The sequence below is a fragment of the Pteropus medius genome, unplaced genomic scaffold (assembly GCF_902729225.1).
Source record: "Pteropus medius unplaced genomic scaffold, Ma_sr-lr_union100, whole genome shotgun sequence".
Lineage (NCBI taxonomy): Eukaryota > Metazoa > Chordata > Mammalia > Chiroptera > Pteropodidae > Pteropus > Pteropus medius.
In genome coordinates, this window is record NW_024344377.1 from 421,261 (window position 1) to 435,783 (window position 14,523).

The 14,523-nt window shown below is 50.0% G+C and overlaps 1 protein-coding gene across 8 annotated transcripts in view; it reads left to right on the forward strand.

Moving 5' to 3' along the window:
• Nucleotides 1-14,523, forward strand: part of CHST15 (carbohydrate sulfotransferase 15) — an 82,667-nt gene that overhangs the window by 38,700 nt on the left and 29,444 nt on the right. For 7 of the 8 annotated variants that reach the window (XM_039870775.1, XM_039870770.1, XM_039870774.1 and 4 more), the window contains exons 2-3: nucleotides 11,899-12,953; nucleotides 13,660-13,999. In XM_039870775.1, coding sequence (XP_039726709.1) covers nucleotides 12,408-12,953; nucleotides 13,660-13,999 — 886 coding nt within the window. In that variant the 5' untranslated portion in view covers nucleotides 11,899-12,407. Of the gene's footprint in view, nucleotides 1-3,992; nucleotides 4,013-11,898; nucleotides 12,954-13,659; nucleotides 14,000-14,523 lie in introns of those variants that run through there. The other variant, XM_039870772.1, reaches the window with a different exon arrangement.

Genomic DNA, 14,523 nt, shown 5'->3' on the forward strand with positions numbered 1-14,523 from the left:
TCCCTGCCGCGGAGCTGGGATCCCGCTGGCACAGACGGGAGGGAGAGGGAGGAGAGACAGGATGGTGGTGGTGGTGGCTTGGTGGCCGTTTGCTGAGCTCTGGGAGGTGGCGGGCGCCACAGAAACATGCTGCATGGATGATCCCCTTTAATCCTCCCAGCTCTCTGCGCCGTAGGCACCGCCATCGTCCCCACTTTACACACGCGCAGACGGAGGCGCAGAAAGGGACAGCTTGCCCAAGGGCGCACCGCAGCCAGGCGGGCCTGTTCGTGTTTCCGCACTTCTGGGGTTTGGTTTTTCCCCTTTGTTCTCTCCACGAGGGGGACCTGCCTGTTCCCACGAATGCATAGCTGTGTGAAAGGCCATCCTGGGTCATCGCTGTCAAAGGCTCACTTGGCATCGGCAGACCGTCACGAGATATCGTTCTCCAGAGTCCCACTGCCCCTTTTGCTCTCTGTCCCTTGTTCTGTGTAAGTGAAATTGGGAGCAAGAAAGAAATGTTGGGGTGGAGAACAAATCCTACTCCCCGTACCTCACCCCCCACCGTTAAGGACTGGAAAACGTGTGATGCGCGGTGTTCGTGTGGGTCCTGCTCTCCCCGCCCTGAGGGGTAGGTTGGCCTTCAGCCTGTGTTTAAATCCAGTTCTGTCACTTACTCAGGCCACTTCACTGCTCGGAGCCTCTGTTTTCTTACCTGCAAAATGGAGCAATTATAGCTACCTTTAACATTGCCTCAAAGTCGGGGTCGCATAGCACCTGCTACAGAACAGGTGTTCGGTTCCTGTTAGTTCTCTCCCCCCTGCCCTATATGGCTGCTGCTTAAACTCGCCCCCAGGGTACCCTGAGGGCAGAAGATAATAAATTCCCACGCTGGAAGCAGCCGGCAGCCAGGAAGGGAAGCTGAAACTCTGCAGATTTCGTATCAGTTAGTGATGTATCTGAGTATAACAATGTCTCAAGTGTTTAAATGTTTTAAGCAGCATGGAAGCTTCAAATTGTCTTGTAGCATCCTGTAGCTCCTGGCACACCTCTGCACACTCCTGGGGGCTGGCACATCTCTTTCTACCTCTGGGAGGGTTGCACACCTCCACACACCGTGGGGGTTCACACATTTAGGCTGGGGGTGGTGTTGGAGGAATAGTCCTTGCCTCTTGCTATAGTTTGTAAGGGCCAGGCCTGTCTGCGGGCAGACAGTGACCGTTCACTGACTGCAGGCGACACCGTGGAGAAATCTCACTCCACCTTGTTCTCAAACCCTCCAGACAACATCGAAATTCAGCGAGATTGCTCACTCTCTCCATCAAAAAGGAATAAATTCCAAAGAAATATTTTCAGGCGATTCTTGTTCAAGGGTTAACCAGATTCTTATTTTGCTTATCTTTGGAAATAAAACAATGTTTAGACTATTCAGATCAGCAAGGCCATCTGGTGGGGAGTACACAGCTGCTCCCCATTCAATTGTGCTGCCTCTAATTTATTCATTGTAGGGTGTCCTTGTACATCTGCAGAATCATTATTCACGGTTGGTTTTGAACATGTGAGCTACGTGTCTGCGCATGGCCTCTCTTCCCTGCTCGTCCTGAAGGGCATCTGGTTTGGGCATCTTCTGCCGTTCGCCAACCTTTGTGTTCTTCCTGAAGTCTCGTCCCAGTGGGCGGAAGGGATCCGGGGACCTAGAGTAGGACAGAGCCACCCTGCTCCTTTTGGCTCTAATATGTAGTCTCTGTGCATTATACTCAGAGCCACTTTTCATTCGTTTTCCTGATTGTGTTAAGGAAAAAGTTGTTGGAAGGCAACTAGCATCTACTTCTCATCTTTGTGGTCTAGCTGCACGAGAGAACAAATGACCCTCAGTCTGAAAATCTGTCGCTTTTTCCTGATAGTTAAGATTTGTTATTGCAGACGTTTGAACCCTGGAAAGCACGCGAAAAGAATAAGAACAGACTTTGTCACACGCCTGGGTTCCCGAGATCACCGGACCTGGTGAGGATGAGTCTACTTTGAGAAGAGAATGAGGGTCGAAGTGGCGAGGGGCTTCGCCTGCAGTTACGTGGCTGGTTACGGGGTGTGGTGGGTACTCCGCCCAGGCCTCCAGATCCCCAGGCCCGAGCTCTCTCCTGGGCTCTTACGTCTCGTGGGGAAGCAGGTGTATGGCATTACATTCTCTGGGCCACTCTTCCGCCATCTGTGAAATGGGAATACTAATAGTGCTTGCCTCTTTGATTATCATGACACATCAGCAGGGCACTCCATATAAACCCCAGCCTTGTGTCTGGACACGAGGAGGCCCTCAATAAATGTTAGCTCATGTCACTTTTATCGTGGTTGTCACTAAGTGGCAAGAGTCCTGTTCTGGGTATCTGCTGGCAGTTCGCTTCTTTAATCATTAACTTAGAAACTATTTGGCGAGCGCCCACCCCATGCCAGGCATGGCAGTATACAAGCTTGAGGGGGCGAATCTGGCACCTGCACTGGTTGGAATTCAGGGCTGAGCATCACTGACCCTTGTAGAATCACCGGACTCCAGCCGTGCCTCCTTGCCCGGGAGACGGCGCGGCCTGTGGGCTGGGCAAAGGCTGACTTGGCTGCTGTTTTGAGTCTCGTGTTCTGACAGGTTTTTCCCAGAGCTGCCATCTTACACGATGGCGCAAGAAAAAGGTCACGAGCTTTACAGCCAGTCGGATCTGGGTGTGGATTTCAGCCCCACCACCGGCAAAGAGGGGCTCTGTGCAGGTTTTAACCCTGCTGTGCCTCAGTTTCCCACATGTATCTTGAGGATCTCAGTGCTGACTTCACAGGGCTGCCTTCAAGAAGGGACCTCTCATGTGGTCTGCAAGTGGCAGGTGCCAAGTGATTGCCATCACTGTCTCTGGGGCCACTTAAAATCTTAAACCGGGTCCATGTCTGTGAAGTGTGCATCCTAGTCGGCACAAAGAGTGATACTTAATTTTTAATTTCCAATGTCTTAAAACGGACTGAGCATTGCTTTACATTAAGTGGCTGTCGCCGCTTCCTTGCCAAGAGCCATTTCGGTGGGCGTGTTTCAGAGCGAACCGTGTAGCTTGCCCCGAGTAGGTTCTATCCTAATGGAAAACAGTCGTCACTAGCTAGACAAGCTTGAGTGGAAAATCTAGCCCCGAAATCTAGCACTTATTTAAATCACTACTGGAAATAATAAAATGAGTGTGCAGAAATAGTTTTTCCTCCAGTTGGTCTCAGAAAAAGAAAACTGTTAACTATGTCACAAAGAACCGTGGAGTCTTTTGTGCACATTGAAATTATCGGGCGACAACTGCAGTGTGCACATATTTGTTGTCTCTTGTCCACCCTGCCCCTCTGCTGAGAAAACTTGGTCATTTGTGCATTTCAGGGAGACGTGGCATCGGGCCGTGCTTCGACCACACGCCGGGCGGTAGTGCAGGGTAGCTGGAGCGGATCACCCTGTTGGAAAGTGACCTGTCACAGGGACTATTACAAAGATCCCTCACCCCGCTCTGCCCCTCAGGTGCTGGAGGTCCTGCATGCGGTTAGTGGGTGCTGCTGTTATGACGATGCGTCTTCAGCTCCGGGAACCTGGCTCTCCCGGGGTCTGCCGATTCTCAGGGGCTGGTGGGCCTTGGGGCTGTCCTGGAAATAGGATGTAGAATCCTGAGTGTGGGCTTTTTTCTGGAGCCTCTGGAGACCTTGTTCTGGAGCTCGATGGTGTGTTCCAGAAGGCCTGAAATGCGTTTTTCATATTTGTAGCTTCAGCAAGCACAGTGTCCTGCACACCGTGGGTGCTTGAAAACCTTTAGGATGTGGGCTTCTAGAAAGGAGAAAACACTGTGTGTTTTTTGGCTTAATCATCTAGCTTTTTTTTTTTTTTTTTGCCCAGCATAAAGCAAGTACCGCACAAGCTTTTCAACGCTCGTGGAAAAACCCGGCTTCTGAGCAGCTCCGGGTGACATAACGGATGACGGCGACGGGTTTTTATGAGGGAGACGTTATGCCGTGAGCGTCAGGGCTGAGAGAGGTAGTCCCAGCTCCTGCTTTACATACAAAGACACAGTCTCGGGGACAGCGTGACTTGCCCGGGGTTCCCGGCGGGTTTGTGGTGGGGTTGGGATCTCGGCGCTGGGGCCACACACGGTGGCTTGCTGCCTTGCTGGGGAGGCGCCACCTTTGTGGCTCTGAAGGGTCAAAGCGCAGATGGTTGCAATGGAAGCCACCACCTCAGTCCTCCAGAGCCAGGCTTGTTCCTCTGCTCCGTAAGATCAAGAGAGGGTTGAGGCTGCGCTGGCCCCTGCGTCCTGCGTGTCGGGCCCAGCCCATTCCCCGTGCCGGCTCAGCTTCAGCGTTTTGTGAGCTGACGCGTGGAGCAGCCCCACTTCTGTCCGTGCCCCCTGCCTCTCCAACCCTCCGTTGCCTTCTTTCTGCCCCACCCTGGGCACCGGGCGAGCCTCTGCGGACCCTGTCTCTGTCCTGGTGCTGTCCCTGTCGCCCATCATACTTCGCAGCTGGAGGAGACACGCCCAAGTGATACCGAGGGTCCGAACTGAGTCGGTTTAAGACTCAGTGCTCCAGTCCGACTAGGCAATCGGAAGAGGTGCCTGTGACCTCTTGCCTTGTCCGCCTCCCGCGTGCTTCCTGGGGCTCCCTGCCCTGTATCTCTGGGAGAGACTGCAGACCATTCTTAAGTGGGGATTTCTGCAGGGATGGGAAGGGGCCGGGATGAATGGCCAGACTGTCTGGGGCCAGGCCGCGGTGGTGGGGTAGCGGTTAGGATGGGCTCCCCCATTGATGAGGTGTGGGAGGACACCGGGGTTAGGACGTGGGTATTTATAATGAGCGGCGTGTCTTTGGGGAGCCCAGGACAGCACTGGGCCTCACTTTCCTTGTCTGTAAAATGCAGGGCTGGATGAGCAAGTTCCTGCCAGTTTGATTCACTGGGGCCTGCCCAGGTGTCCACCTGGGCCCTGTCTGCCCTGGGAGTGAGGTGTTCCAGATATTTCACAGTGTGAAGGACTCTGCAGTAGAAGCCTCCATGAGCTTTTTTCTGCTGTCTCTCACCTCCCATTGTAAAGAAGTGGCTCAGCCCTGATTGTTAGGCCTTGGGGGACAGACACTGACCCCGGAGAATTGACCCCCCTGGTAAGCTGAAACACATTCTGGATGGACGATCATTCTGAAGGGGCGAAACTTTTCCCGAGTCGCACCCACAGCTGTCCCAGGCTCTTCAGGGCTCCCCACCCTGGTTACCGAGGCTCCCAAATGATCCCAGTCGACTTTGCTTTTCACACTCTTGTTTCTACTATAAAACTTGACTCTTACTACTTGCGCCTGTGAACCTGCCCTTAGCTGCCACCCGCCTCTTCTCGTTCATTACTTCAGATTAGTTGCAGACAGGAAAATTGGACACCTGTCTCTAGAATTATACACACACTGAAGCAAGTAGGCCAGGAGTGAGGGCCCGAGGGCCTCTCCTATAATAATGCAAAGAATGCCTGTCATTTGCTGCGGCTCGCTCTATGCAGATGCCGCGTTCAGCATTTTGTATATATTATCTCATTTTCTCTTCGCGTCCATGCTGGCTGACAAAGATAGTTTTATTTCCATTTACAGATGAGGAAATAAAGTCACAGAATGGTTATGTTGGCTACCTGAGACCATAAAGCTGGTTCCCTAGGCCAGATGCAAAGGAAGCTGTATATCGTGGACGTTTGATCTCAGTGAAAAATGCCTAATTTTTTATGGAATAAGATAATATAGTTCAGGATATATTTTCCATGTTTCTAATATACTTTTATGAGACAAAGCTTGAGTGAGGCATCTTGGTCATCAGGAACTGTGGAATCTGTCAGGGATGCCATAGGGGGCAGGCTGCAGGAAGGGCTTGCTCAAGGAGAAGGAGTAAAGAGGACATTCTAAGGAGTCTAAACAGAGGCAGGGAGGGGGCCTGGCCTTTTCATCCGGAAGTGCGGCGAATGGGGTCCTTTGTCCGAATAACGAACACGTAGCAGCCGTGGTTGTCACAGACACACATTTGCCAGCAAATAACCCGATGTGTGACATTTGGGCAGTTACGTCTTGATTTGGGAAGAGCTGTCATCTGTGTTCAGGCCTTATTTTGGCATGTCTGCTTCTGGTGTTAGCCGAGGGCTTCTTTAGGGCCAGAGCACTGATTCTGTTGATCTTCCGGGTCTTTTGGTGAATCGCTTTGGCCTGAATTGCTCATGATTCACTTTGCTCATATAAATATGTTTTTGGAACTCTTAAATAGACAATTATACCGGTTTAACTTAGTAACATCTATTGTTTGTAACTTGTAGGGAGAATGTATCCATTAGCTTTCATCACATAACAAAACACTCTGAAACCCGGTGACTTGACTTAAAACAGCAACCATTGTTATTTCTCATGTGTCTGTAGGGATCACCTGCTTCAGGCTGGGCTGGGCCAGGTGGCTCGGCTCCACATGCCTGTCAGCCGCCTGTTCTTCCCAAGGCGATGGCAGAGGTACGGACGGCAAGCAGTGCACACGACATGTCGTAAGGCCTGGGCCAGGGACTGGCGCGTTGTCACTTCTGCCCCATCCTATTGGTCAAAGAAAGTCTCCAAACTCAAAGGGAGGAGTGGAGAGATGGGTTTCACTCCGTTAACTGAATGAACTGCAAAGCCATTCACGCGGCTAAGGGTGTGAGTACAGGGAGGGATCATAAATTGAAACCAATAATATAACCTACTGTAAATGCTAATAAACTGCTACTTATCAAATACTTGTCGTGGGCCAGTACTGTCCATATGTAACAATAGCGAGCATCTTTTTAGCACCTGCTATGGGTGCTTCTAAGCACTTTACACAGATTGGTTCACTTAGTGCTCACTGCAGTGCTATGACATAGGTCCTATGATTATTTCCCATTTATATCCAAGGAAACGGGAGGAGAGAGAGTTAGCAACTTGCTCAAGGTCAAGTTGGGCTCCAGCACCCAAGCTCCAGTGCTAAATGTGATCTGTCACCATCAGGGACTTCTTTTGAGAACAGAGGCCCAGGTCACTTGACTGAGGTCATTAGGTGGACATGACTTTAGCGTCCTGGCCTACGTAACTGCTAACTATTCTTTCCACTATGCCGTAGGCCCGTGAGTGTTTATTCTGTTTATCGACTGAGTTGTGATCAAGAGCATAAAACTCCAAGGTATAAGACCGAATCCGATAATCTATTGTTTGTACAGAACTCTCCAGTCTTGTTCGCTTTCTGAGTCTGAGCAACGATCTTATGATATCTTTGAGCTAAATGTGAAAAATGTTCCTTCCTCCGCATGTTGATTAATATTTCTTGAAAAAATGGATTTCCATATACATAGCCTAAAGAGAACTGTGGGCAGTTAGACATACTAATCAGAAGAGGGCTTTGTGTTTTTGAAAAGGTTAATTAAAATCCATCGAAATTTTTTCTTTAAAACATTAAAGTAAAATAATGTTATTAGCTCTATTTTCCTCTCTCTTCCCAGAGGGCAGATGTAAATGTTCTACCTAAATGAAGCCATTTATTTAAATCTATCCAGATTTCTTTTGAAATTTCATACATCTTTCTTCTGCTATATCAGCTTATAGCTACAATAATTTAATAAGTTTTTCCTAGGGTGAAATTGGATGCCCTTTATCGATCTTACACTGAGGGGGCATTCAATTACTTAATTTAAAGTGCTATTTCTGGGTCTCTCAATTACGATTTTGTTATAAATGGTTTGCTAATGATGCTTGGGGTGCATAGGTTAATAGGGGGCATCCTAGCCAAGTCCGGGTAATTGAACGTTTTCTATTTTGGGACCAGTTATCTGATTTCTCACGGTGCTACTGGTTCCCACAGCTGCAGGCTGCATTCACAGGGCACAGCCTTGAGCCCAGGCTGAGAAGTGATCTCACTGAAATGCATACCTGGGACTTAGGTCTGATACCTGAGTGGGAGGCCAAGGGTCCTGTCTAACCGAGTCCACTGGCACCGAGGTGTGGGCGTTCCAGACAGGCGAAGTGTAAGGGGCATGCGTTGCTCATTTTTTAAGGGAGAACAACCTTAGTGTTAGGTTTCTCGGGGAACTCTGCGGCGTGTGGAAAAGGCCAGTTCGGGCGGTCTGTTTTCTTTTCAAAACAGTCATGTCGATTTGATTTTTCTTCACTGAGTTATGCTGGCTAATAGTTATACGCATTGTAAGGATCCTTTTTGCACTTGGGCAAATCCTAGCGCTGACTCTGGCCTTCCAGGCTCTGCGGAGTCTGGTCCCTGCCTCCTCCCTCGTCTGGTCCCCAGCCGCTGCCCGTCCTGCAAAGCCTTTCATCTCCAGGTTCTCTTTTTCGCTGGGTCGTTACCTCTCCGGATCCCCACACGGCTGGCTTCCTTGCTGTCATTCAGGTGTCCCTCCCAAAGCTAGGTCTTCCCTGGCCTTTCCGTCTGCTGTACCTCCTGTTCCTCTCAGGCGGCTGTTCTTCCTGCGGGGCGAAGGTCGGGGGGTGCTGCTCAGCACCCCATAGTGCACAGAACAACCCTGACAGCAAAGAGTTATCCAGCCCTCGCGCCGTGTGGAGAACCTCCGTTCTAATGGTTTTCTTATATTCTTTTTTGTTTTCTTCATTGCCTTTATTGACATTCGAGATAATGATCTTATTCACATGTGAGTTTTTTTATTGTCTGTTGCCTCGGAACCCCAACGTCCCGGTGGAACCCGAGCTCCAGGTGGGAACAGGCCCATCGTGGTCCCCCGCGCCACCCCTGTCCAGTTGGACGAGAGCTGGTCTGGAAGCCTTGGTGCTCCCAGCTCCGCACTTCCAGGGTGGGTGCCCGGTCACGTGTTCGCTTGGTCACATGACTGTTACTCTTCATCAACGTTATTGAGGTGTATTTTACTAGACACTGGCCATACGTTTTGGTAAAATTTGTCAACGTTAGTTTTGTATTTTTTTCAAAGAGAGTCCCCCCCCACCCTCGGCGTGTTTTCCCACACCAACACATTCTCCACCTCTCTGGACACCAGCTGGGTGTCGTATAACTCAATTCAGTTCTGACACTAACTACCCAGAGTCAGCACAGACCCGCGGGTTTAGGGGCTCAGTCCCCGAAGACGGCCCCACTTCAGATGTGCAAGTATTGGGTCCCCAGGCTGCCCACTTCTGTCTGACTTGACTACAGATGTCAAGGTTCCCACTACACCCTTCTCAAGTTCAATAACTTGCTATAAAGACATGCAGGACTCGGGAAAGTGCCTTAGTTACTGTTACCAGTTCGTTCGAAAGAACATGGCTCAGGAACGGCCTGATGAAGAGACGCATGGGGCCAGGTGTGCACGGAGGGGCCCAGAGCTTCCATGCCGTCTCTGGGGATCCACCCCCGACCAGCACCTCCATGTTCACCCACTAGCAAGCTCTCCGGATCCTGTCAGCTGGAGATCTCTGTGGAGGTTCCGTTACATAGGCACGACTGATGAAATCATTGGTGATTAACTCAATCTGCGGCCTCTCTTCTCTCCTTGGAGGTTGAAAGTTCCAAGCTTCTCATCAAGGCTCGATCTTCTGGTGACCAGCTGCATCCTGAAGCTATCTGGGGGCCCGCCAAGAGTCACCTCATTAGTTTAAACTAAAGTGTGGTTGAAAGGGGCTTCTTATGAATAACAATCTATCACTCAGGAAATCCCAAGGCTTCTAGAAGCTATGTGCCAGGAACCGGGGACAAAGACCAAATATTAATTTTTTGTTACGTCCCCCCCCACCAACATCTTGTTCTGGCTCCAGGCCCCCATATCTGGACTTGTGTCTTCAGCAGGCACCTGGTGAATGACAGGACGAATGAATGAATGAATTATAAGAGATGATATGACACTGTCTGAGTGTTTTTTAAGGCTCCTAAGGCATGTGGAATTGTCTCCCCAGTCCTCTACTCCCCGTTTTATGTTTGAGCGGCGGGCCGTGGAGTGGGTGGGCACAGTCTGCCATGGGGACAGACACTCTGGCTGACCAGTCCCAGAGCTTTGCCGTGGACACTGTCAGCTTCTCCGTCAACCCAGGGCTTTTTATTTACTTTACTTGAAATGAGAAACCTTTGTTCTTGATTAAGAATGTTTTGTCCATTCTGTTGGGTCCAGATTTTGTACATTCTTGTCTTGGAGCATCAAAGACCTTTTTTTTAAAAAAAAAAAGATCTAATTAGGGCTTTTGCAGCCAGAGAAACAGAGGGCGGGAACTGGCCCCCCACCAGGATCCTGGTTGGAGCCTTGTCGTTCAAGTGTAAAACGATGTTTCCTTGGCTTAGTAATGGGGTTGCCAACTCCAGGAGCTCGTCTGTTGTTTCTTTGGTTTGGAAGAATGATTTGTACCAAGAGATGGCTCAGGGGTGGTGACAAGTTCAAAACATCGGTTTGAGCCTTGAGGTTCTGACGTGTCCGTCCAACTGCTCTCAGGGGCAGCAGGGCCTGAGATGTCGCCTGGTGCCAGAGCAGTTTGCTCCCCCAGCCCCCACCCCTCCGTTCTTCTCAGAACTGCCCTGGCCCACGCCTCAGCCTTCACCGATAAGTTAAGCACGGGATGCTTATCGACAATATACAGGACATTGTGTAGAAGACATTTAAGGAAACACTGCTTAGCTATTTCTTGCTCAATGAATTTTGACAAAACATGGGCCTTTTGGTCCAAGGGAAGGGAATGTTTCTGTTAGTGGGTTTTGATTGTTCAACCCTTCAGCCAATACAAGAAGGCTTTTAATGCAGGGTTAGTTAATACCACCTTCTCTGGGGCAGTAAAGATTGTTTTCCTTAGCACCCAAGGGTGCTAAGGAAAAACCATGTGATGAGATCTCTCATCTTTTATTCCATTTCAGATGTTCTTGGCATTCGCTGACGATTAAAAATCATGGTAGTAATAATAGTCGTTGATAATGCTCATATTGTTGTTATCCACCTTTTAGGGGATGCTAAATATGTGTAGACACCATGCAAACTCTTTACATGCAGTAATTTAGTACTTTTATAAACTTATACGGGAGGGTCTCTTCTACTAATTTTACTGATGAGGGAACCGGAACTTAGAGGGTTTATTTCTATGGTTTGCTCAAGGTCATGTAGCTAGTTAGCAGTGGTCTGTCACTGCAATTCTTACAACTCCAAAGACATGTCATCCAGGTTATATGTTTTATAACCACAGGACTTTATTACTGGATTTTTAAGAATCTTGTTTTCCCCAAGATGATGAAAGTGAGAAACGACTTCAGGTCTAAAGTGTTATGTTACTCGGGGGAATATTGCATATTGGATTTAATTGCTTAATAACTGAGACTCAGATGATGTTTTACATGACATGCTCTGCTGAAAAAGAGAATCGTTTCAGTGTTTCTAAGTTTTCATTAACTTTCGCTTCCTAAACTGATAATAAAGGTTAGCTCTAGGTAAGAGACTGTTGGTGTTATTGAGAGAGAAAACAACATTACTTCCTCTGTCTGTTTCCAACCTAACTATCCTCCTTCTTGAATTTTTCATTGACTTAAAAGCGCTGATTTCAAATCATCCCTCAAGTTCATAGTCAGCGGCCGCGCATGAATCCGAGAATGATTGCAATGTCCCGAGAGTGCGGGATCCAGTAATTTCGCTCTGTCAGGTAGAGGCGTTAGAGGACAGGTGAGTTGTGCAAAATATGAGGTGTTTGACGTGGTGCCAGTGCTGCCGGTGTTGGGGCCACATTTGGTGGCAGAGTTCGAACCCCAAAGCCAAGCACTAAGGCTCTGAAACTTCTCCCTTAATTCTATACGGTTTTCTACGACTTGCTTACTACCAAGCAGGCTTGGCTGAAACTTCAAAATCCTCTCTTTGGAAGATGGCCCTTGGGTTATAGCTATTATTACATAATGTAATAAAACCTCTTTTCTTTGTCGTTTAGGTAATCTGACATTTGAAAGATTCTGCTCCCCGCCAAAGAGGAAACATTTCAAAGGAACACGGGATGTAGAAGAAGCAATTTCCATGGGCATCTCCATGGACGGTGTGCCAGTCCATCCCTCACTGAGACCATGATATCTGCCAATGTCTTGGGTGCTTCCACATTCTCCGGCGAGAATTCTTCCACTTCGTTTTGTGCCATGGGGAAAACCTGAAGGACCGGTGGGATTGCTCCTGAACTTGTGGCTTTTCCAGCAGCTGCAGCGGCGTGGGCAGAACATGACGATCGGCCATCACGTCCTTGAGTTTTCTCTTGGAGTCGAACCAAAGAAAGCCTTTCCTCGTTCTTGCGTGCTTTGGCACTTGCTCATTTTTATATTTGTTGCTGCTGCTTGTGCCTTCCGACCGTCTCATGTAATCACAAGACGTCATTAAAGTTCCGCAGCACGACCTGCACGCACCCGACTCCTTGCCCATGGCTCGGTGGGCCGGCCGCCCACGGGTGTTACCATGAGGCACTGCGTTAACTGCTGCATACAGTTGTCACCAGACGACACACACAAACAGCGGATCGGCTGCCAGGGAGGCCCCCAGCACTGCTGCCAGGAGTGCCCCACGTGCAAGGGAGAGAACAAAATAGTGTTCCGTGTGGACGGTAAACAGATGAACTTGCTTGCTGTTCTCGAAGTGAGGGCTGAGGGGAGCGAGAGCTGGGGCGGGTTGTTGCGTTTCAAGAAGGGAAAGCGATGCAGCCTTGTTTTTGGATTGATAATAATGACCCTGGTGATGGCCTCCTACATCCTTTCTGGGGCCCACCAAGAGCTTCTCATCTCATCGCCTTTCCATTACGGAGCCTTCCCCAGCAATCCCAGCTTGACGGACGGTGAAAACCCAAGTGACATGAAAGAGCATCATCACCAGCCCTCTGTGAATAATATTTCATTCATCAAGGACTACCCGAGCATTAAATTAATTATCAACAGCATCACAGCCAGGATTGAGTTCACGACCAGACAGCTCCCAGACATAGAAGATCTCAAGAAGCAGGAATTGCACGTGAGTAGTCTTGTGCGAATCTCTATTGATTGACAGATTTTAAAAAATGGATGCTTCCTTTCCCCCCACCATCTTTAGGGACACAAGAAGAAAACGACCCCCGAATTTCTCAAGTATAACAAGGATAATTGGACAGCCTTGTGGATGGATCAGAGTGCCCTGGGAGAGTGCTGTCTGTTTACAATGTTTGTGCCAAGAAGGAAATTTACAGTACTGATCGGGCCAGCTAGAAACGGTGGAGGATGACCCCTTCTCATAATTCCGTTCTGGGACTTCTTGCTTGAAACGCGGTCACGGCAATTAAAGTTGCTTCTGTAGATCGCCGTCATCCTGTTTCTATTCTGTCCTAATTAGTATTTTTGTCTCTGATGGCCATTTAAATATACAACTAGTAAAAATATTCCGTCTGTTTCATTCAGACTGTCGTGTGTGTACGAGAGACGGGGAGAAAGAGAGGAAAATCATGGTAGAATGGATTTTGGTTCAACTTTCATCTTCCTTCTCTCCAAAATTTATTTTTTATTCTGGGCTGAGGAAAAACAGGGTCATTCGCTCTTTGCCAGGTTTCGCTTGACTTCAGCATTTAGTCATTGTAAATACGACTTCAGGTTTGGACACTGGAGTGAACATCCGAGCCGGGAGCGCGTGTCTGGGCTAACGTTCTTCCTCCCGGGGGGCCTCTCCCTTTTCCCCTTTCTCGTTGCAGATGTTTTCGGTCATCCCCAACAAATTTCTTCCAAATAGCAAGAGCCCGTGCTGGTACGAGGAGTTCCCGGGGCGGAACAGCACCGACCCCTACGTGAGCAACTCGTACGCGCTCTACTCGCGGCGCTTCCGCTCCACCTTCGACGCCCTGCGCAAGGCCTTCTGGGGCCACCTGTCCCACGCCGCCGGCAGGCACTTCCGCCTGCGCTGCCTGCCGCACTTCTACATCATCGGGCAGCCCAAGTGCGGCACCACCGACCTGTACGACCGCCTGCGGCTGCACCCCGAGGTCAAGTTCTCCGCCATCAAGGAGCCGCACTGGTGGACGCGGAAGCGCTTTGGTGAGAGCGCGCGCGCGCGCCGCGGCTGCCCGGGGAGGGGACCCGGCGTGTCCCAGTCTCCACCTGTTGCGCACGTCGGGGTCATCAGGGTCGGTGGGAGCCGAGAGAGCCTAACTGTGGGCCTGTCCGCGTGCTGGGCTCCGTGTGGCACGGGCGGGGGAGACGAGAAAACCCGCTGAGACGCAGGGATCAGATCACTCCTATGTCTAAGGCCCCGGCGAGTAACCCAAAGGGCTGGAACCGAGCTCCCGGCCTCTCAGGGCGCATTGAGTGCGAGCTGTGTGCAGGCCAAGGGGAAGGGTGCAGAATCCGCAGCTCATCTCGTCCGGAAGAGCCTTGGCGCCTGTGCCAGTGGTCAGTGCCAGGTGCAAGGTGGACATTTGCCTGGGCCTGTCCACACCCAGCTCTGCGCCTGTCCTGCCAGAACCCCCTCCCTGGGAGGGGTCGGTAGAAAGAAAGGCTGCCGCACGGACCGCGGTTTCAGCTTCCTGCTGGCTCAGCCGATGGGCTGTGAGCGTGTTGTT